We start from the raw sequence: 21105 nt of genomic DNA, 5'->3' as shown, positions 1-21105 counted from the left end.
ATCCAGATCTGTCTTTTTCAACTGTGGGTGATTTTTCACTTCCATGGTAACCTGGCAACATCTGAAAATATTTTTAGTTGCCACAACGGGGGTTTGGGGGCATCTAATGGTATAGATCAGAGATTCTGATGATTATCCTACAGTGCACAGATAAATTGGAGAAAGAAATGGCAACCCACTCCAGTGTTCTTGCCTGGAGAATCCCAGGGACGGGGGAGCCTGGTGGGCTGCCATCTATGGGGTCACACAGAGTCGGACACGACTGAAGCGACTTAGCAGCAGCACAGATAAACCTCCTACAGCAAAGAATTATATGGCCCCAAATGTCAGTAGCACCACTTCTGAGAAACCCTAGCCGAGATGGAATTCCATCTATTATCTTCTATATGGTCGACGCAATATAACAAAACACACTTCAAACACAAGTCTACAAATACCATCAGAATCTAATTATTCAAAACTCACAGCCATTCATTCAATACTATTTATTGAGTAACCACTATCTCATAGGCACTGTAGACAGAAGGAAAGAAAGATAATCACTGTCCTTAAAAACTGTCTGGCAGAGACAGACAACTGACTAAATCCAGGTCCTTGCTAGAAAATTCAGCACTATCTGTTTTCTACTCCTATTAAAAGCTTAGCTGAGAGAAATCATAGGCAAAGCATTATTTGAAGGATATGCAGTCCAACTATGGATCCAGGTAGAAGTCCTTGAGTTAAGCTGGATGATATTTGGGTCATAGTATCTTTAGTCCTTGAAGAATGCCCTCACTAAGCTTCATACTAAAATTATGCTCTCTGTTCAGATTGATGAACACCATAGGAAAGTCATGTGAAACACTTTACTAACTTGTCACACAAGTATTCTACATACCATTCAGTGCCATCCGTGTAAAACTACATGTAAATTTCTTTTAGAAATTAGAATTGAAATATTTATTTCTCTCTGGTGACAACTACACAAGCATTCCTCTTTATTCTGGCTGCTTCCGGGTGGCGCTAGTGGTAAAGAACCCACCTGCCAATGTAGGAGACGCAAGAGACGAAGGTTCGACCCCTGAGTCGGGAAGATCCCCTGGAGAAGGGCTTGGCAACCCACTCCAGTATTCATTCTTGGAGAATCCCCACAGACAGAGGAGCCTGGTGGGCTACAGTCCACGAGGTCACAAAGAGTCAGACATGACTGAAGCTACTTAGCATGCAAATCACTTACAAAGCTAAATACAACCTCAACTGTATCAACTATGTAGGCCCTTTCAGCCTGGACATTTGTATACTTTCCCATCCCTAATCCAGCTGGTCTTAACAGGTATTTTTATTTTTCCTATGCTGGGTTCTCTGGTTATTTTTACTTTACCATCAGTTTATTACATCTGTTTTGGCCATAAGTTGTCTCCATGTATAAAATGTGGTCAGTTATGAAGAAAATTAAACATGAGAAAGAGTGGCAAGAAAACAATTACAATAGTACTGCTGTGCTGTGCTAAGTCACTTCAGTCTGGCTCTTTGTGACCCTATGGACTATAGTTTACCAGGCTCCTCTGTCCATGGGATTCTCCAGGCAAGAATACTGGAATGGGTTTTCTTCCAGGGGATCTTCACAAACCAGGGTTCGAACCCACGCCTCTTACATCTCCTGCACTGGGAGGTGGGTCCTTTAGCGCCACCTCAATAGTACTGCGAGACATATGCACTGACTGCTTTCACAGCTTGAATGAAACCCCTAAGGAAGGCAGCGAGGGTCACAGAAAACATCCTAAAAGAGCTCATACCTGAACTGAACACCAAAAGATAGACTAAGTGTTACTTAAAAAGATATGAGGGTGAGGAAATAATCTAGGCAAGAAATAAAAGCACAGAGATAAGAGAGAGCTGAGTATATTCAGGGAACTGCAAGTGCTTTGCTTTTGCCAGAACACGGGGTATTTTGGTGAGCATTGAGACATGGCACAGAGGAGGAACTTTGGAGACCATGCTAGGGCTTTGAACTCTGGCCTAAAAAGCATGATTAGAAATATTATGGAGAAGGCAATGGCACCCCACTCAAGTACTCTTGCCTGGAAAATCCCATGGACGGAGGAGCCTGGTAGGCTGCAGTCCATGGGGTCGCTAAGAGTCGGACAGGACTGAGCTTTTCACTTTTCACTTTCATGCACTGGAGAAGGAAATGGCAAGCCACTCCAGTGTTCTTGCCTGGAGAATCCCAGGGACTGGGGAGCCTGGTGGGCTGCCATCTCTGGGGTCACACAGAGTTGGACACGACTGAAGCTACTTAGCAGCAGCAGCAGCAGAAATATAACAGTAAGGAATTTACTGTAGTAATCCAGGGAAGAAAGATGACCTTTACAAGCTCACGTCCCTGTCAGTTTCCAGACACATCAGACATCTTTAATTAGTAAAATAATCCCTTAAACTAATTAGAAGAGAATACAAATTCTACCCTCACCCTCTCCCCAACAACATTAACCTTTACAACATCACTTGGAAACGTTGGATCATTAACCAATAGGTATGAGAGAAACATGTCAATGTTCTTTGGACAAAAATGGAAGAATCCTCACTCCCAGATTCCCCTTCTCCTTTGCATTTGATATTATCTGGACTTACAAGCAGTGATAATAAGAAAAACTAAGGAACTCTGACAGCTATTCATCTCACTCAGGACAGACAAGAAGCCGTTATGATTTTATGTCTCCAATCGTTCCGATCACAGTTTCTAAAACAGAAATAAAACTCTTCAGTGTCTCTGTCCTTGCCTCGCTTTGTTTCACTGAGATCTGCATTTGCAAATTCGCAGGCTCCAGCAGCAGTTCTGTTAGGAACAGACAGCCAGTGTCGTCCTGAGCACTGAGGTAGGCTTTCCATGGCTGAGTCCCAGCCCGGCTCATCGCGATGGTCTGGATGTTCACGACTTGCAGCGCCATCTGCAGGGTGTCAGGATGGACTGCTCCCTGCCACGGGAACACCTGCTGATGAGCAACTTTGAGGCTCAGCCAAGTTTTCTCAAAACACTCAGCAGTAAGCTGGTGATTGGGGATGAGCATAAGGGCTCCGGAATCAGGGAGTTCCTGAACGCTCTCCTTGTTCTCTTCGGGAATCAGGGGTCCTACAAGAGTCAGAAAGCTTATTTAAGAGATGCTCTCAGTCTGCTGAAACTACATTTTTAAATCTAGATTTCCAAAAGTACACAATGTGATTTTTATCTTTGGAGAAATGGCTTAAATAACCAATGGCAAATTTTCTTGTTCACAAAGACAAAATTCAAGCAACAATCTGAAGTTTAGCTGGGTTACTTTACTCTCTACTATAAAGATTTTTCATGACAAGATAGAAAATAAGAATGATTTTTACCTGATGTGGGAAAGGCTGCAGTGTTAGGAAGCTCTGGGCCATGATGTTCTACTCCCTGGCATTTAGATAGGGTTGCCCAGCGGGCTTTGCCGTATACTGGCACCAGAGTGTTGAAGTCCAAGGCCCAGCTGTTCACAGGTCTTTCTGCCTGATCCTCCAAAAGTCTGAGGGAAGGGTCAGATTTAGGGCTACACAGGATCTGCTTTGCTTCACTGATGCCAGCTAAGAGGAGGCGATAATAGAAGAGACCTCGATCTCGTACTGCCATATCCTTTTCTTCCTCTGAGGTAAGATAACAGATTGAGTTAATTAAAAACAAAAACATTCTTTCTATCCCTGTGCCCACCAGAATAGGAGGGAGGAAACCCTAGAAAATGTTGACATTTTCTCCTTGGGTCCCAGACACGGCTCATCGAACAATGAAAGCTGTGAGAACCTCTACGACCGACCATGAAAGTGTTAGTCGTTCAGCTGTGTCTGACTCTTGGTGATCACATGGACTGTAGTCTACGAGGCTCCTCTGTCCATGGGATTCTCCAGGCAAGAATACTGGAGTGAGTTGCCATTCCCTTCTCTGGGGGATCTTTCCAACCCAGGGATCAATCCCGGGTCTCCTGCATTGCAGGCAGGTTCTTTATCATCTGAGCCACCAGGAGGTATACACAGCTGGCCACAGCAAGTACCATTCCCTCTGAAGAGCCTACCTATGCAGTAGTGTAACAAGCGGCCTAGCATGTCCTGGCATTCAGCCGGGCGAGAGAAGAAGAGGCGCAGCACAGCTGTGAGCAGCTCCATTTTGACAGCTGGGAACGTCTCTGACTTCACATTCTCTATGAAGTCTTCTAACACATAAGGAGCATTGGGGATTCTCTTCCCATGGACACCGAGTAACCAGATAAGTGCCTGCTTCCCCTAGGGAATTAGGGAGTAAGAACAGATGCTTAACATTTGGCTGTCCAAAACCCAGGCGAGAGCAGACGGCAGACAGCAGCAGGTTTTGCTTTTCCCTTAGAGTTAGCAGAAAAAGTATATTTTATTTGCTTCAACTTGCATTTATTGATCTACCCCCTACTAAACTCTCTACAACAAACAGGAATGAAATTATACCACAAAAAAGGAGACTTATGACTCTCATGCCTATGTTGTTTAAGCAGTAAAGATTCCTCAGTTTTGGGGCTTTGGCCCCAATTTGGGGTTTCATGCTTCAGTGGAAGTTACTGGAAGATTTCCCTAAGTTACTCCATTAAAGTGGTGATTAACCTAGAGTGCACATCAGAATCGCCTGCAAGGCTCCTTGAAACTATGTGTCCAGGGTTCCTACTTCTGAATATCTGAGTAGATCTGGGATGAAGCCTAAACATATGTAGAAAGTCCACAAATGACTCTGCTTTTCATGCCAGCTGAAAACCCTATGGTCTAAATCTCTCGTTCAAAATAATGAATATGTTACATGAGAATAATGGTATCAAAATATTTGTAAGGAAACCATAGTTAAATCCTAATGTTTTCATAATTTATATCCCGCCTACACCCAAAACAGAATCTGAGGTGGCAATCGATTCTAAGAATTCCCACTTCAGACACTGGATAGAAAGAATAATTAGATTCCATTTCACAGCAGGTCCCAAGCACTTCCCCTTTATCCGGAAGTAAAGGAGAATCGTAGTCTACCTCACTGTCTTGAATGTTCTCCTCACAGCCGGGCAGGGCCTGACACACAGCTTCCGTACACTGAGGACACAACCATGCCAGGTCTCGGAAAGTCTGCACCACCACTGCAGCACAGCTCAGAACACAAGAGCACAGGGTTAGAGCCTCCGTGTGGGAAGGAATCTTAAGAAAAGTCACACAGTCAGGCTGCGGGAATGTCTGCAAAATGGGTGTTGAAGGGGGTGGTCAGTGATCACCTGAGAAATGTCTGGCATGGGCAACAATTTCTTAAATGAATGTTGCTCTTCTCTGATTGCCATGAGGATACAAGAATTAATGTATGTAAAGGCACTTGGTAAACTGGAAAGCCATATACAAATGTGGGGAAGTGCTGCTGTTGAATGATGCTCTGAAGTATAAATGGAGACACTTGGGCTGGGACTATGGTGAAGCGAGCAAGGTGCCGGGTTGTAAAACACAAGAGGACACAGAGGTAGCCCCTGCATGAACCTGAGACTGAGTGACTCTCTATATACATTACATATACACATATATATATATTCTCTTCTCGTAAGGCTTTTTGTTTTAGCTGTGCTGGGTCTTCGTTGCTGTGCAGGCTTTTTTCTAGTTGTGGTAAGTGGGGGCTACTCTCCCGTTGCTGTGCATGGGCTTCTCATTGCTGTGGCTTTTCTTGTCGCAGGGCATAGGCTCTAGGCGCACGGGCTTCAGTAGCTGTGACTCGCTGGCTTAGCTGCCCTGCTGCATGTGGAATCTCCTCACACCAGGGACTAAACCCGTGTCCCCTGCATTGGCAGGTGAGTTCTTAAACACTAGGCCGCCAGGGAAGGCCTCCGTTCTGGCTCATCACAGGACGCTGCATACAGACCCCTGTGCTGTACAGCAGGACCTTGTTGTTTATCCATGGTCTATATAATAGTGAGCCCCTCTTTAAATGTCTGTATCCTTGGCACCTTGTTTGCGTCATTCTAGTCCCAGGCCTGGCAGCCACTGCTTACAGTTGCTGTTGTAAAGCAAAAAGAGGGACAAAGGTGGGGAAATGACAAGCAAGGTCATCCTGCTGCTGCTGCTAAGTCACTTCAGTCGTGTCCGACTCTGTGCGACCCCATAGACGGCAGCCCATTAGGCTCCTCTGTCCCTGGGATTCTCCAGGCAAGAACACTGGAGTGGGTTGCCATTTCCTTCTCCAAGCATGAAAGTGAAAAGTGAAAGTAAAGTCGCTCAGTCATGCCCGACCCTTAGCGACCCCATGGACTGCAGCCTACCAGGCTCCTCCATCCATGGGATTTTCCAGGCAAGAGTACTGGAGTACGTTGCCATTGCCTTCTCCGAAGGTCATCCTAGCACCCTTCATTAGCTATACAACAGCCTTGAAGACTCACGGCAACCTGAAGACTCCCTGCCCTGTTAGGTCTATATGCTCCTCTGATGGCAACAGATGATGACGTAAAGAAAAACTTAAATCTCTCATATTCAGCAACAAACATGTTCTGAGAAACCATCACAGGCCAGGAAATTGGTTCCCCTCCGAAACACACAAAAAAATCCTAGAATGGTAGCTATTACCCGTGGTAATGTGCTCTTGTCGAAGCCCCAGCAACTCTGTTAGAATCTGCATACACTGATCTGTGTAGGTCCTGGCGATGCCACCTACAGAGGAAGGAAAGCAGAAAAAGTGTTAAATCAAATATTACCACCTCATTCTAAAACAATTTCCTATCAACCAAAAACAAAGAGCACAGGAAACACCTAAAAAAAAATATCACACCTTGCTTGATGAAATAAGAGTTTAAGAGAACTTAGGTAAAAATGAATTCCCCATTGAACAAGGTTGAAAACTTTCAGGGTATTTATGTGGCAGCCAGTTTGTTGCAGCACACATACACAGGAGTATTCCTGCTGGGACACTTGACCGCAGCCTCCGGATGGCAGGATTTCTACTTCCCTCTTTGTTTCCTTTTCTCTGACCCTAAAAATAGCCATACTTTATTCTACATAGGAGAGTTCCTTCTCCTCCTTCCCTTGAAGTCCTCCGAAACTGAGCTCCCCAGCTGCTTTCATGCTGTGGCTCACTCTAGCTCTTTAAATTCCCGACACGGTAGTGTGAAAAGGTCTGTAGGCCTTAGGTTTTACTCCATGTTGGTCTACTCAGCATAATACGGAGTAGCCCAGAGTAGAAGCTCAATAAATGATTGTTGAATTGACACAGGACTTTGAGTCAGGAAAGCTGGGTTTCAGTCCCAGTTCAGGAACTATATAAACTTTGGGCAGTTTAAGAACCTCTTTGTGCCCGAGTTGCTTCATCTTGAAAACCAAGTTAATAACCACTTGTCCACTTTTCTTGACTGTCTCACAAGACTGTGGGAAGATGATACACAGAAACGCATTTTCGGTAAGGTACAACAAAAGGCAATATAAATTGTGTTGGACTTCCCGGATGGTCCAGCAGCGGATGGGAATCTGCCTGCCGATGCAGGGGGACACGGGTTCGATCCCCGCTCCAGGAAGATCCCACTTGCCGTGGGGCAGCTAAGCCCAGGAGCCTCAACTACCCAGCCAGCGCACCAGAGCCCAAGAGCTACAGCTAGGGAAGTCGGTGCACCTAGAGTCCATGCTCCACAAAAAGAGAAGCCACACAATGAGAAGCCCGTGTACCACGACAAAGAGTAGTCCCCGCTCTCCTCAACTAGAGAAAGCCTCAGAACAGCAGCTAAGACCCAGTGCAACCCAAAATAAATAAATGTTTTTTAAAATCAGTGAATTAATCATGTGATAGTTTGAATCACCTGTAGTCTGTATCCTAGAAAGACATGGCAACACTGGTGTTGACCAAAAGAGCCTTCCTCCTCCACTTATTCGTAGTCACTGACCCAAGTTTTTGGTGCTAGATACTTTCCCTTGAAGCAAGACTCATTCCCTTTTGCTCGCTGTGGTTCCCCAGCTCTCTAGCTGTTTGGTGTAGGCTCTCACGAAGGAAAAGCAGCAGACACCTACCAATGGCGAGGATGGCGGCCTGCGCGAAGTCGGCAGACACGTCGGTGCAGTACCCTCGAAGCTCCTCCAGCACCTGCTGCACATTCTCGTCGTTCACCAGCTCACACAGCACCTCCACCTTCTGGAGCTTGATGTAGTGAGGCTCCGAATAGGAGCAGAAAAACTTCTTGTAGTGGCTGCTAAAGTGACCTGGCAAGCTGTGCAGGATCTGGCGCACATGGCAGAGGGCAGCAAAGCAGAGCTCTCGGCTCTCTGAAGAACAGGCAGCCAGCAGAGGGCCCTTGACTTGCATGAGCACATCGGTCTGCACGTGGGGGAATTTTTTGGCCAAGATCAGAAAGAGTTTGGTGGCTCCCATCACCACGCCTGGGCTGCTGCTCTTGAGAAAACTGTCCAACAGATTGAGAATGTCAAACAGCTCCTCCTCACTTCGGGGTTGGTAGCGGAGCAGAAAGTTCAAGACTTCAGCCTGGCCCCACTGGTCCAGTTTTGACATTCTATCCAAAAAAGAAAACAAATGGGCTATGTTAGCAACAAAATTAGGACCACCTCCATGCGACTGCTCTGTCACTAGTCATCTGCTCATCACAATAAGGGGGGAATTCTTAAAAATAGGTTGTACCATAATCGAATTATTCTTTTTACATATTACTTAAAGTTTATACAAAGTCTTTAAATAACAAGATGAGTTCACAGTACAAATGCATACTCATCTAGGGCCAAAGACATGATTGCTATACCCTAGACCCAGACTCTCTATACTGTAAGATAGTATGTGTGAATGGCTTAGTTTGGGGGACATAATGACTGCAGGGACAGAACCTATCCCCGAAGGATCTTTCTGCCATCTCTCTATATTATCAAAAGAAACTAAGACCAAAAAACACAAAACTTACAATGAAACATGAGGTGGTTAATGGTTACAGTTAACTTTTTTTTACTGCTCTACAGAAATTGTTCAAGAACCTCTCCTTCATTCAATACATCAACAAGATCCCACTATGATGCAGAGATGCAGATCTGATCATGATAAAAAGAGAACAGAGGCATCCAAACCGATTTAAGAGATGGTGGGCGATGGGCTTATTGATCACAACACCTCCTTCCTGTTTCAGAATTTCCTCTAGAGACCTCAGGCAGTTCACAACCACAATTGGATCCTGGTCGCGCAGCAAACTATATAATTCATTTACCAGGGCACCATCTACAAAAGAACAAAGATTTCATATAAACAGAAGCTTCAGAGTCATGGGGATAGAGCCAGAATAATAGTTCCAGGCAGACAAAACTGAACTTCTCTGCTATTACACAAAAGTAACAAAGGCAGTAACAACATACAAGGCTAAAAATTGCCATGTCCAGACTATCCTAAGTAGTTAATGCAAAGAATTTCACCTGAACCCCAAAGAAAGGACTTCTTTAATCTCGGAAAATACCAAGCCTTGCATCCTACTTAAAAGAGACACCTAGGCTGGAAGGGAAGTTCAAGAGGGAGAGGATATATGTATATTTCTGGATGATTCATGTTGTTCTATGGCAGAAACCAACACAACATGTAAAGCAATTATCCTCCAAATAAAAATAAATTTAAAAAATAAAATGAAATTTTAAAAAAGGGACATCCGGTAGAACCACATTATTATTTTCTACCAAAACGACATAATGTTTTACAAAGTCATATAATGGAAGCACAAATAAATACTGAGGATGATAGATTACATTGAAACTTACCCACTTCAGAGTCTCCATGAAGATTATGCATCTTGGCACAGCCAAGGACTGCTACCCTCCTGACATATGAAGCCTTATCCCGCAGACCATTGAGGATTGGCTGTTGGATATATTCCTGCACACCAGGCATCCTAAGCAACACATTCTGGAGTCAGCCAGATCCTAAAGTACTAGTGTTGACATAATTTAGCCCCTATTCACTTAACAGAGGGTTTAGTAGATGTTTGAATATGCATTGGTCAGACTCTTCTCAACAAACTCAAGAAAGCTGCTGCCAAACTTAAAAAGCATCACTTGACTTTTCATGTGGAATAATGCTGCAAAGGCAAGTTAAAATACACACACATTTAGAAATCTTTAACCATCTCACTGAGAGTAAGGTAGAAAAAATCCCTTAATAAAATCATCTATGTAGTTTTTTAAACCAAAGTAATGGCTGACAACCTGAGTTCCGGTTACAACCATGTTTTCCCCAGTATTAAGAAGCTCAAATAAATTGTCATCATTAAAAATCTGCCTGTGACCACATGAACTCTTCAGCCACTGGGATGCAGGAAGGGAAGAGTGTGCTCACCTGAGGCTACACATGCTCCGTAATGCCAGCCCTCGTACCATTGGGTTGGGGTCCGAACAGTCTTTGCACAGTGTATTGATGGCCAGGAGAGCCAGATCTGGTTTCAGAGGAGCGTAGGTACACATGTAGAGATAAACTAACTTCTTCTGAACAATATCTACAGTGGCACTAGCTTTCACCATTTCCATGAAAACACCAGACATGTCCACCCCTTGAGTCATGTGCCTGAAACCAACACACAGCAGGGAAAAGTAAAATTTATAATCCCCAACCCCCCACCACCAACCTACAGAAAGCCTTTTACTTATACATGTCCTGGATAGCTAACTAGGTTGTGACCTTTTAGAGGGAAGCAACCAGGTCTACCTTTTCTATCATATCACATAAAAACTTAACACGGCCTGCAATAAACGTTCTTCTATTCATTCAACAAACACTTACAGAATTCCTAGTACTGATACATTGCAATGGCATTCAGCTTTTACATTCCAGGGATGTGTTCTGGGGACATAATCTGAGGAAGGCATGTTCTCGGATCTGAAGGAACTCAAATCTACCAAGCAGGCAGACAAGGACACCTCTAATTACAGAATGACTGATAAGTATTACAACAGAAATAACAGATAAGGTGCAGTGGGTATCTAACACTGCCAAGAAGTAATACTTGAGCCAAATTAGCAGGAGCTCCAGACAAGTGTAGTAGATAGGTAATGACACACACTGTGGACATGAGCAAGAATGGTATATTCTTTTGACAGTCTGAAGGTAGTTAACAGGGTGTTCCTTGGATGTTATGGTAAGAAATTTGGACTTTATTCTATAGGAATTTGAGGGGATGTCTGTTCAAAATGCAGATTCCTGGGTTCCATCCCACCTACTGAAATCAGAATTACTGGATTGAATGAAATCTTTACATTTTCTTAAAAAGCATTAAAATTTTAAAAAGCATTCTTAAAAACTTCTGTGCATGCTAAAGTTTGTGATACAAAGTTTGCTACAGGCAAGAGATATATTGTCAAATTCATATATTGGAAAATCATTCTAACTGAAATGGGAGCAAGATGACCTAATACTCTGCTGTTGTTTTAGTCACTCAAGATGACCTGATACTTTGTTGTAGTTTAGTTGCTAACACACATCCGACTCTTTTTGCAACCCCATGGACTGTGGCCTGCCAGGCTCCTCTGTCCATGGGATTTCCCAGGAAAGGATCCTGGAGTCGGTTGCCATTCCCTTCTCCAGGGGATCTTCCTGACCCAGGTATGGAACTGGAGTCTCTTGCGTTGGCAGTGGATTCTTTACCACTGAGTCAGCAGGGAAGCCCTGACCTACTCTTAAACTACTGCAATTCCTTTTTATAAAGAAACCAGAACAGCAGTGCCAATTTTTAAAAAAGAGGATGGATATTTAGAACCATAAATCCATACCACCTGACTTCAGCAGTGAAGATCAGGTGTCATCAAGACTGACTCCCACACTTGGTCAGCTGGGTGGTGACATTTATCAACACAATACAAGCTGAAGAGCAGGTCTGGGAAGCTGGAGGGAAGAATGCAGGTGCTATTTTGCGTGTCTTTGAAGACATCTCCAGGCAGAAATGCCAAGCAAGCAATAGGATGTGTGAGTCTGAGGATAAAAAAGGACGTCTGTACTAGATATAGATCAGCAGTACAAGTTCAAGATATGGATGAAACCACCCAGCTGAGTAAAAGAAGAAAAATATGCCCCACAAGGGAGACTTAGATGTCATTCCAGAGCAGCAGAAAGGCCAAACCGTACAACTGCCATGTATGAAAGTTCATTAACTCTTTCTGCGCAGCCATGGGGAGAGAGGCCTGCTGGGGATGGCAATGGGGGATAGGGCTTTAGGTGATACCTAATCACTCGCTGGATGACACTCCGATAGCGCAGCCTATCAGCCTGAATGTGAGGATTACACAGAGCCTTCTTCAGCTCCTTCACCACGTCCTCGGAGCCAAGATACGGCATCTTCTCCAACAGTCACGGGGCAGTTTCCACAGATCCCTAGGGAACTCGGGCTCCTTCTAGCCCTGATGTGGGGACCTGGGTAAAGGAAATGTCAGTCAGTGAAGGGACAACAACAGGCGCGATCTCTGCCCCAGCCTTGTCTTCCCCAAGGCTCGCAACCAGGACCTAGCATACTCAACTTCAACCCTCTCGCTTCCGGGAGAGGCCCACCCGAGGCTCTGCGATTCTATCCCGGGACCTGCAGGCTGGTTCGCCCCGCCCACAGAGCTCTCCCCAACCTCTAGGTCCTCGGCTTGATTTCCAGCCCGGCAGCCAACTGTCCGTGAACCCCTCCCTCTCCAGTTCCAGCCTTTCTTGCGCCTCCACGCGGTTGCCGTCACCTTGAGGCCCAATCAAGCTCTCTGCGGAAGTCCCGCCTCCTCTAGAGGGACCGCGTAGAGCAGCTGCCAATCACCCTCTCCCAGTGACCGCCGAGAGCAGCCTGGATCCCGACCTTTGGGTGCCCTTCCCCCAACCTCTCACCTCCCGGCGCTGCCGCGCGGCTCCCTCTGGTGGAGCTGCTGCGGGCAATCGGAAGTTGGCTACTTCGGCCTGTCTCCGCCCAGCAGCGCGCGCTTTGAGTGCCCGGCTTCAGTCCCTGGTCCTGCGCGTTCGGGGGAGTGGCGCTTGGTTGGGCGCCTTCTGCGGTTTGAGATTCCACCCAAACTCCTACCAGCAAGGTCACTTCCTTCTTTCTGCCCAATCTGGCCATTCATTCCCTCACTGGGCTGGCTTTTCCTTACGGTCTCTAGCCCTGTTCATGCCCGAGCATGTTTTTTTTCAGGGCGGCATAGTAGGAGCCTCACACAGGAACTCTGTTCCCATGAAGAACCCACTGGTGACTCGAACCCCGCCACCATGAACGGGGTCTTGATCCCTCATACGCCCATCGCTGTGGATTTTTGGAGCCTGCGCCGGGCTGGCTCCGCCCGACTCTTCTTCTTGACCCACATGCACTCGGACCACACGGTGGGTCTGACTAGCACCTGGACCCGGCCCCTCTACTGCTCCCCAATCACGGCTTACCTCTTGCACCGTCACCTACAGGTATGGGGGGCTGGAGTCGGCCTCTGGGTGGGGCCTTCCGATCTGTCAGTCTTGGAGTCATAGAGTTGTGGCCAGGAGAACTGATTTTTACAAAAGCGACAGTTTTGGGGAACCCAGAAATGCATATATTAAACCCAGAACAAGAGTGGTTTCCAACTGGCTGGCTTGGGATGTTTCAGCGATAAAACTGGGGAGGACTTCTAGGCCTTTCAAGGAAACTGTTCCTACTTCTTCACGTAAGCTAGGCCAGTGTTTTCCAAACTTGGCTCCTAAGAATTCATCTAATGTTCTGAGTAAATAGATTGTCCAGTGCCTCCCTCCTCCCGCATTTGAATCAGTAGACACAGCTGGTGCAGGTCCTGGAAATCTGGCTGGAATTTTTTTCACAGGTACCCCCTAAGGGCTTCCCTGGTGGCTCAGACGGTAAAGAATCCGCCTGCAATTCGGGAGACCTGGGTCCGATCCCGGGGTCGGGAAAATCCCGTGGAGAAGGGCGTGGTAACACCCTCCAGTATTCTTGCCTGGAGAATTCCATGGACAGAGGAATCTAGTGGGCTGTAGTCCATGGGGTGGCAAAGAGTTGGCCACGACTGAGTGATTAAGCACAGCACTCCAAGGGATTATTATTTGGAAAGTTGAGGAATGGTTGAATAGACTTGCTTTCTGGACTATTAATTTAGCCTTGTAGGAAGGATGGGGTAGAGAGAGGGAGAAGGAAAAGAGGACTGTGATCCCTATCACAGCTTCTGATCCAGGGAGGTACCAGGGAGAGGCGTCTGTGTTTCCTGAGATGACCTGCTGTTTCTTTAGGTATCTAAGCAGTGGATCCGAGCCCTGGAGGTTGGTGAGAGCCATGTCCTGCCTCTAGATGAAGTTGGGCGAGAGACCATGACCGTCACCCTCTTGGATGCCAACCACTGCCCCGGCTCTGTCATGTTTCTCTTTGAAGGATACTTTGGAACCATCCTCTACACAGGTCGGCTTCCAGAGGGGTCCTTCCCACTTTCCCAGCCTAGACACTCTTTTTTTTTTTGACCAAGCCCCATGGTTTTCAAGATTATAGTTCCCCAACCTGGGATTGAACCAGTCCTGCCAGCAATGAAAGCACTGAATCCGAACAACTGGACTGCCAGGAAATTCCCAACATTGCTTTTCTTGAGTAGCCTTGATTCATAGTAGAAGCCTGGAGGCCTCCTAGCTTCATGTCACATGAGCGCAATGACCCTTTCTCAATTGATTTTTCATTCTTTAAGGGTACAGACTTTGCAAAGAGTAATGAAAATGCAGGAGCACGATGGAGACATTTCCACAAAGAAACTGTGCTACATTAGATCACTGCTAGACTCTAGTTTTTTCCAAGATGCCAATAGGCAAATGCCCATCTGCTGTTGGAATTGGGAGAGGCTTGTCTTCTATGCTTTTGTCTCTGACTATGCCTCCCATATTTTTTTCCCAGGTGATTTTCGGTATACACCATCCATGCTGAAGGAGCCAGCCCTGAGACTGGGGAAACAGATTCATACCTTATACCTAGACAATACCAATTGCAACCCAGACCTAGTTCTTCCTTCCCAAGAAGAAGCTGCCCGCCAGATTGTTGAGCTCATTCGAAAGCACCCACAACATAACATAAAAATTGGTGAGGGTTTTCCTTTTTCTCTCACTATGGAACTAGTGAATCTAGGTTCTTTGGGGGTTCTTACATCTTTCATGTCTTTGTGCAGATCTCCTTTTCTCCATGAAATCTACCCTGACCTTATTATTTAAAAGTACATCTCTGCTCCCACATTCCCAACCCCAGATCCCCTAAGCCAATTCAACTTTTTCATTTTTTCATGGCACTCAACTTCCCACAGACTTCATGTTTTCCTGTACTGTTGCTTATTGTTGATTGCCTATCCCCACTTCTGCCACACACACATTTATTCCTTGAGAGCATGGTTGGAGGTGGGAAGAAGTCTTACGTGTTTGTGGAACAGAGAAGAAGCCATGTGACAGGTGCATAGTGGTTGAGGAGGCTGGAAAGGCAGGAGGGGCTGAAGTGCCTGTAAGCCATTTTGAACTTGATCCTAAATGCAACCATTGCTCTTAGGTCAAAAAGCTATTGAAGGGTTTTAAGTAGGAGAGGGACACTATTGCAGTAATCACTTTATAATGTATTCCAGAGTTTATGTATTTATTGTATTTAGTTCTTATTATCTGTCTCCCCCTGCTAGAATGGAAATTTCACAATAAACAGGCTCTTTGTTTCACTTAGGGATATATGCCAGATGCCTAGATTAATGCCTGATAGAGGAATTTGATAAATATTTATTAGAAAGTGAATGCAGATTATCAGAATGTAGATGCTCAAGTGAGTGTTAAGCTTTTAATTAGATACATTGAAATTGCAGCTGAAATTGCCTTTTGGGATAGTTTATGAAAATCAGTTTTTATTTTTTAAAATGTAATAGATTTAATTCCAAATACCTTTTTTAAAAATTTTAATTTATCTAGCTGTGATGGGTCTTGGCTGTGGCATGTGGGATCTAGTTCCCTGACTAGGGATTGAACCCAGGCCCCCTGCATTGGGAGCGTGGAGTCTTAGGCACTGGACCACCAGGGAAGCCAAATGACTTTTTTGATTGTTTCCAAAATTGTAATAAATCCACAAAAGGAAGATTTGCCACCATAATGAATATTTTAAAAGGATATGCCCCAACTCTGAAAGGAGTTTCAAAATAGGCTTAAACAGAGGCATTGAAAACAAATTGTATACCTTCCAGAGTGACACCAGATTGATGGAGAGATATTCTCTTTCAGGATTGCTTGACTTCATGAAGAAATACCAGTCCTAAGTCTTATTGGAGTTTTTAACACAGAATTTTCCTAGAGGAGCATAGCTAGCTAGGAGGGTACTACAGAAGGGCTTGATTAATTTTTCAGATATACAATAAGCCCATACTATGTGTCAAATATTCTGATAGGCAGTGGGAATAGAAAAATGAATAAAATATGAGGGTTTAAAGTCTAGTAGTAAAGGGCCTAGAATAGGTTTTTTTTTTAAAGGGTGGGGGGGATAGGGAGAGAGAAATCAGCTACATTTGTGCCCAAAGAGTGAGATTTTGAACCATGATGAGGAATAAAGTAGATATAAAGGAAATACAGGTTCTTTAAAGGAGGTCACAATCTGACTGTTGACTTGAAATACACCTTCAGAAAAGGTCTGTGAACAAGTGTTTAAATAGCATCTCCTGTATCTGTTACCATAAGCATTATCCAAATTCAGGCCTCCATTTCTTTCTCTCTAAGTACCGTTTGGACCTTCTAACTGGTACTTCTGCTTTCAATATAGTCTTGTCCAGGCCTTCAAATAACATTGCTGCCACTTTTTTTTTTTCTAAAACCCTGCTCTGATCCTGTGATTTGAATTAGCCATTTTCCTGCTTCCAACTCCTCCGTGACTCACCTTCACTTAACAGAATCAAATCCATGCTCCCTAGCAGTACATGCAAAGCCCCCTGTTATATGGCCCTCGCTCACCTCTTTAGTGTCCTTTCTTACCCATTTCTTTCTACCTTAGAAACACCGAAATGACCTCACTTAAAATGTTCTCTGCCATCCCCTTCCCTTGTCAGATTAACTTGGACCCATCATTTAGGACTCAGCTAAGTGTTTTCAGGAAGTTTTCCCTAACTCCATCAACTGGTAGATACTTCTCTGTGCCCCATAATACTGTGTGCATGTCTCTAACATGCATTTTTTCTGGATCCTCATGTGGATGACACTCCCTGAGGGCTGAGATTGTTGTTTTCACACTGCTAAACACTTGGTGGGTGCGCTCTTTTGCTGAACTGAATGAATGAGTGGATTCTGTGTTAACTTTCTCCCTACCCCATCCTCCATCTGTGCTCAGTCCCATCCCACCCTCTGTGACTCCATGGACTGTAGCCCGCCAGGCTCCTCTGTCTATGGGATTCTCCAGGCAGGAATAGTGGAGTGGACTGCCATTTCCCCCTCCAGGGGATTGTCCCAACTGCCTGCATCTCCTAGATTGGCAGGTGGACTCTTTACCACTGAGCCACCTGGGGAGCCCCATCCTCCATAAACCTAGCTCACATGCACCTCCTTCCTGATACACAAACAGGGGATAGTCCCATTAACTTTGGGTATTTTTATTAAACACTTGGTTTATTAGGATTCCCCCATAGCTTCATTAAGGAGGGCATGGCAACCCACACTCCAGTATTCTTGCCTGGAGAATCCTCCACGGACAGAGGAGCCTGGTGGACTACAGTCCTCTGGGTCGCAAAGAGTCCGACACGACTGAGTGACTAAGCACAAAGCTTCATTGTGGCTTCTCTGGTGGCTCAGTGGTAAAGAATCCACCTGCCAGTGCAGGAGACGTGGCTTCAGTCCCTGTGTCAGGAAGATCCCCTGGAGGAAGAAATGGCTACCCACTCCAGGATTCTTGCTTGGGAAATCCCACGGACAGAGGAACCTGGCGGGCTACAGTCCATAAGGTGTCACAAAAGAGTTGGACATGATTTAGCAACTGAACAACTACAGTAACATAGCTTCATTGTCTTCCTTTGTTAGTTTCCCCAATCTCTTTAACATTATTCAGGACTGTACAGCCTGGGAAAAGAGTCACTGCTGGAGCGGCTGGCCCTGGAGTTTCAGACCTGGGTGGTACTGAGTCCTCGGCGCCTGGAGTTGGTACAGCTGCTGGGCCTGGCAGATGTGTTCACAGTGGAGGAGAAGGCTGGCCGCATCCATGCTGTGGACCACATGGAGATCTGCCATTCTGCCATGCTGCGTTGGAACCAGACCCACCCTACCATTGCCATCCTCCCCACCAGCCGGAAGATCTACCGCTCCCACCCGAATATCCATGTCATCCCTTACTCTGACCATTCCTCCTACTCGGAGCTCCGTGTCTTTGTTGCGGCACTAAAACCTTGCCAGGTGGTGCCCATTGTCCGGCGACAACCCTGTAGGGACTACTTTCAGGACAGCTTGAGCCCCAGGCTCTCTGTGCCCCTGATTCCAGACTCTGTACAGCAATACATGAGTTCCTCCTCCAGAAATCCAAGTTTTCTCTGGCTGTTTTTAGAAAGGAAGCTCAAGAGACTGAGAACCCAGGGTGTCGTGTTTGAATCCCTTGAGGAAGATGCTGATCACTCTCAAGCTGACAGGGACTCAAAGAAGACCAAGAATGAGAACCTGGCTGGGGAGCTTGAGAAGCAGCCCTCCCACCATCCTTTGCAAGTCAAGAAGCAGTCGTTCCCAGATGTCTGCTGCCGAGAAGGGGAGGGGGCAGTCCCTTCCTCTGAGTCCCAGAAGATGGTGACTGTAGTAACTACCCCTTCGGGTTTTCCGGTGCACTTAAGGTCTACAAATGAGAAATTCCTTTCTCTGGAAACTGGGGAGGAAATTGGTGTAGGGCCCTACTTGGTACGCATGGGAGACAGTGTGGCCTCGGCAGCCACAGAGAACCAGAGAGCCTGGATAGGCCAGGATTCTCGCCTGTCTCCCAGCAGTGAGGCTGCCCCTCTTCTGGCTCCTGAGTTCAGGGGCCTGGCACTCAAATACCTTCTGACTCCAGTGGACTTTATCCAGACGGGATTTTCTTCCAGGGTCTTCGACCAGCAAGTGGAAAAATACCATAAACTCCTGAGTACAGACGGGAGAATACAAAATGACAACCTTGTTTGATCCAACTCTGCACTTTTTTTTTTAATGCATCAAGAGTTGTTTATTTTCAAAGTTAGCATTCTTTGTATTTCCACCGCTAACAAACGGCAGTGCCACAGCCCTACTGTACTTTTGAAGATAGTGCAGATGGCCTATTTGGGGCCTTTTCTGTGTTACAGGCCCACCCTGTAACACACTTCCAGTGTGTTCATTGGGCTCCTGGTGCTTAGGGAATCCTTAGTTCTCTAACTGACTGGGGTTTAAGAAACCCTTTTCATTATAATACCTTTACAGTATTTGTGAGCATTTAAAGGTTCTGAGAAGTCCTATAGGAACTTTTAAACTTTGTTTAACCCAGTATTTCTGTAACCTTTTTGAACATGTAGTCCCCTTTTGTGACTGCAGAGAGAGATGAAGGGTCTTTTCAGAAAGGACCAGTTTATTCCCCCTGTTTTGCATGTCATGTGTCATTCCCCATGTCCCCTTCTGTCTCTTCCTAGATAAAAGCCCCTAGGTAGTTCTGTTCTTTAATTCAGGAACTGTGGTATGACCCAGGCAGCATGCTCCAGTCCTGAATGTCACTGACCCCATCTAAGTCACTTCCTGTCTCTGCCTCAGGGAGGGAATAGGAAGTGATGAACATCCTTAGAAAAGTAGAGAAAAATTCCATCTCTCCTCCATGAGAGTTTGCAGTTAGTGTCCCTGGGGACCTACCTGGAAGAGAGCCGGGGGGACTGGACGCCCCTCACCAAGGCAGTACCTGGAACTCAGCCGACAATTAGGCTGAGGGTTAGAATGGGCCTCCCAGCCGCCTGGAGTCCCGACTGTTTGGCAAAATAAGGTTACAGAAGATCAAATATGCTGCCAGGTAGTCCTGATTGGTCACATAGCTGGGATATTTGCTGTCCCCCTCCTCAGGTTGAGAGCCAGAGGACACAGCCTGTTGGTTTTAGTATCCAGGGCAGAGACCAAGAAGCCAGCTGGTGGAAGGGGTAGGGGTGTGACGTTCTGCCCTGTCCTTCTGCTCACAGCCTGATAATGCCAAACCAATAAGCAAGACAGCAGATACCATGGTCTCAGAGGGCGCAGGCATGTGGAGCTGGACAAATGGATAAAAACTGTTTCTCAGTGGAGCTCAAACCTTCCCAGTGAAGAGGCCTGTGTTTCTTTTCCAGGGGGGAGGAAATTGTCTACTGGAGGAAGATATGAAGAGTTTAGAATGCAAAATAAGGCCTTTCTCTAGGGCAAACTATACACAGTTCTGTTTGGTCCGTGACCTTCACTGCAACCCTCCTGTGGGCCTACTAGGAACCATACTGGTGAGGCATGTGGGGCAGCAGGGGACATGGGCACTGTCCTGGGCATGAGTCCAAGGCACCTGGGCAAATAGAGATTCCAGGCTTCCATAACGGAGCCTCAGTTTCTCATCTGTAAACCAGGCATTGAGATGCTTGTGTGTGTGTGCTCAGTCGTGTCTGACTCTTTGCAACCCCATAGACTGCAGCACCTGTCCATGGGATTTCCGAGACAAGAATACTGGAGTGTGTTGCCATTTCCGTCTCCAGGGGAAATTCCTGACCCAGGGATCGAACCCACATCTCTTCGTGTCCCCTGCACTGACAGGCGGGTTCTTGACCACTGGGCTACCTGACCTCTCCTGACTGCTGGAGCTTAGATAATCGGTCAGATTCCTAGGTCAGTGCCTTCCACATGATGGGTATTTCAAATATTGGTTCTCTTAGCCTCTGGTTCTTAAAAAAAAAAAAATTATTCTCTGATAAAATAAACTTTGGAAGTCATAAACTATAGAGAAGAAAAAACTCAAACTTCTTCCATGTGGATCAACTGTCTTCTAGTCTTTTTCTGTGTGTGCAAATATATTAAATGTATAATTTTTTCCAAATTGGGGTAATACCATATATAGTTTTATATCCTGCATTTCAGTTTATTAATATCTTAAGCACTTTCTCATACAAAATGTCATTTTAATAGTTTTATAATACCCTATTATGGGTATATCTTAATTAAACTAT

At 45.7% G+C, this 21105-nt stretch overlaps 2 protein-coding genes across 6 annotated transcripts; one reads left to right on the top strand and one right to left on the bottom strand.

Annotated features, from left to right (window-relative positions):
- Nucleotides 1-470: 470 nt before the first annotated feature.
- On the bottom strand, nt 471-12917 carry AP4B1 (adaptor related protein complex 4 subunit beta 1). Of its 5 annotated transcripts, none has more exons than XM_027536097.1 (11): nt 12691-12793; nt 12198-12385; nt 10322-10546; nt 9748-9878; nt 9073-9220; nt 8017-8513; nt 6589-6672; nt 5026-5129; nt 4059-4266; nt 3355-3636; nt 471-3109 (listed from the first exon to the last, which is right to left on the bottom strand). In XM_027536097.1, exons 2-11 carry the CDS (start codon nt 12308-12310, stop codon nt 2682-2684), a joined length of 2220 nt encoding a protein of 739 aa, XP_027391898.1. In that variant the 5' UTR covers nt 12311-12385; nt 12691-12793; the 3' UTR covers nt 471-2681. The 5 variants fall into 5 exon arrangements, with proteins under 5 accessions (XP_027391898.1, XP_027391899.1, XP_027391885.1 ...); XM_027536098.1 differs by lacking the exon at nt 12691-12793 and adding an exon at nt 12833-12917 and having other exon boundaries at nt 2300-3109; XM_027536084.1 differs by lacking the exon at nt 12691-12793 and adding an exon at nt 12589-12690 and having other exon boundaries at nt 2300-3109.
- Nucleotides 12912-20125, top strand: DCLRE1B (DNA cross-link repair 1B). The gene is made up of 4 exons (XM_027536099.1): nt 12912-13396; nt 14207-14372; nt 14853-15035; nt 18003-20125. Exons 1-4 carry the CDS (start codon nt 13208-13210, stop codon nt 19091-19093), a joined length of 1629 nt encoding a protein of 542 aa, XP_027391900.1. The 5' UTR covers nt 12912-13207; the 3' UTR covers nt 19094-20125.
- The last annotated feature ends 980 nt before the right edge of the window (nt 20126-21105 follow it).

This window comes from Bos indicus x Bos taurus, chromosome 3, assembly GCF_003369695.1.
Source record: "Bos indicus x Bos taurus breed Angus x Brahman F1 hybrid chromosome 3, Bos_hybrid_MaternalHap_v2.0, whole genome shotgun sequence".
Lineage (NCBI taxonomy): Eukaryota > Metazoa > Chordata > Mammalia > Artiodactyla > Bovidae > Bos > Bos indicus x Bos taurus.
This window is presented reverse-complemented; position numbering and strand designations above follow the sequence as displayed.